The following is a 1,403-nucleotide window of genomic DNA, read 5'->3' on the forward strand; positions in this document are numbered from 1 at the left end:
GGGCGGGGCGACAGGGAGGTGGGCGGGGCGACAGGGAGGTGGGCGGGACCACGAGATGGTGAAGAACGTGGAGGTTACTCAAGGTTTTTGGGGCGCCAAGATGGCGGAGAGGGAGGTTGGGGGGACCCCCAAGGTGGTTTTTGGTTGCCCCAAGACGGTTTTTGGTTGCCCCAAGGTGGTTTTTGGTTGCCCCAAGACGGTTTTGGTCGCCCCAAGGTGGTTTTTGGGTGCCCCCCCCCAGGTGAGCCAGGAGATCCTGGAGCTGCTCAACACGACGACGGCCAAGGAGCAGTCGATCGTGGAGAAGTTCCGCTCGCGGGGGCGGGCGCAGGTGCAGGAGTTCTGCGACCACGGCACCAAGGAGGAGTGCGTCAAGGCCTCGGGCGCCGAGCGGCCCTGCCGGAAGCTCCACTTCCGGTCAGTCCAGGGTGGGATTCCGTGGCCTTCATCTACGATCCGTGGGTTTCATCCCCGGTTCCGTGGTCTTCATCCATCCCTGATTCCATAGTCTTCATCCACGATCCGTGGTCTTTCTCCATCCACGATCCCGTGCTCTTCCTCCATGAGCTCCTGGTCTTCATCAACCCACGGTCTTCCTCCATGTTCTCATGTCCTCCATCCATCCATCACTCCACGTCTTCCTCCTCTTGTCTCCTCGCGTTCTCCTTCCCCATCCACGACCCCACGGTCTTCATCACTCCACGTCTTTGTCCTCCGTCTCCTCACGTTCTCCTTCCTCCGTGACTCCTCTTCCTCTCTCCATGTTCTCCCTCCATCACCTCCCAACACCCCCAAACCCCCGGAACCCCCCCCAAACTCGGTGCCTCCCCCCCACCCCGCAGGCGGATCATCAACAAGCACACGGACGAGTCCCTGGGCGACTGCTCCTTCCTCAACACCTGCTTCCACATGGACACCTGCAAGTACGTCCACTACGAGATCGACGCCTGCGCCGCCTCCTCGCCGCCCCTCAGCCCGGCCCGCGCCCGGCCCCGCGACCGCAGCCCCCCGCCCGACCTGCCCCGCGGGCCCCCCGCCGACGCCGGCGCCGACCGCCTCTTCCCCCCGCAGGTACCCCCTCCGAAAAACGGGGGGGTTTTGGGCTTTCCCCCGTGGTTTCGAGGTGGTTCTCTCACTCCCTGCTGTTTTTGAGGCGATTTTCCCGTTTCCCGCCGTTTTCTGACTCGATCCCCTCGTATTCCACGGTTTTTTTAAGGCAGTTCCCCCATTTCCAGTCATTTAATGAAGTAACTGCTTTATTTCTCGCCGTCTCCCGAGCCAACGCTCTCGTATCCCACCGTTTTATGAATCGATCCCTTCAATATTCCCCCATTTTCTGAGATCGTTCCCCTCGTTTCCAACCATTTTCTGAAGTACCTCCTTTATTTCCCGCCGTTTTCTGA

General features: G+C 60.8%; 1 protein-coding gene across 1 annotated transcript; it reads left to right on the top strand.

Moving 5' to 3' along the window:
• Positions 1 to 55: 55 nt before the first annotated feature.
• Positions 56 to 1,071, top strand: METTL3 (methyltransferase like 3; the record flags this gene model as incomplete). The annotated part of the gene is made up of 2 exons (XM_017840080.1): positions 56 to 417; positions 843 to 1,071. Coding segments are annotated over exons 1-2 (591 nt in total), but the record flags the coding sequence as incomplete, so codon positions are not given.
• Positions 1,072 to 1,403: the final 332 nt, after the last annotated feature.

Source organism: Lepidothrix coronata, unplaced genomic scaffold (genome assembly GCF_001604755.1).
Source record: "Lepidothrix coronata isolate B3197 unplaced genomic scaffold, Lepidothrix_coronata-1.0 Scaffold806, whole genome shotgun sequence".
In the NCBI taxonomy this organism is placed as follows: Eukaryota; Metazoa; Chordata; class Aves; order Passeriformes; family Pipridae; genus Lepidothrix; species Lepidothrix coronata.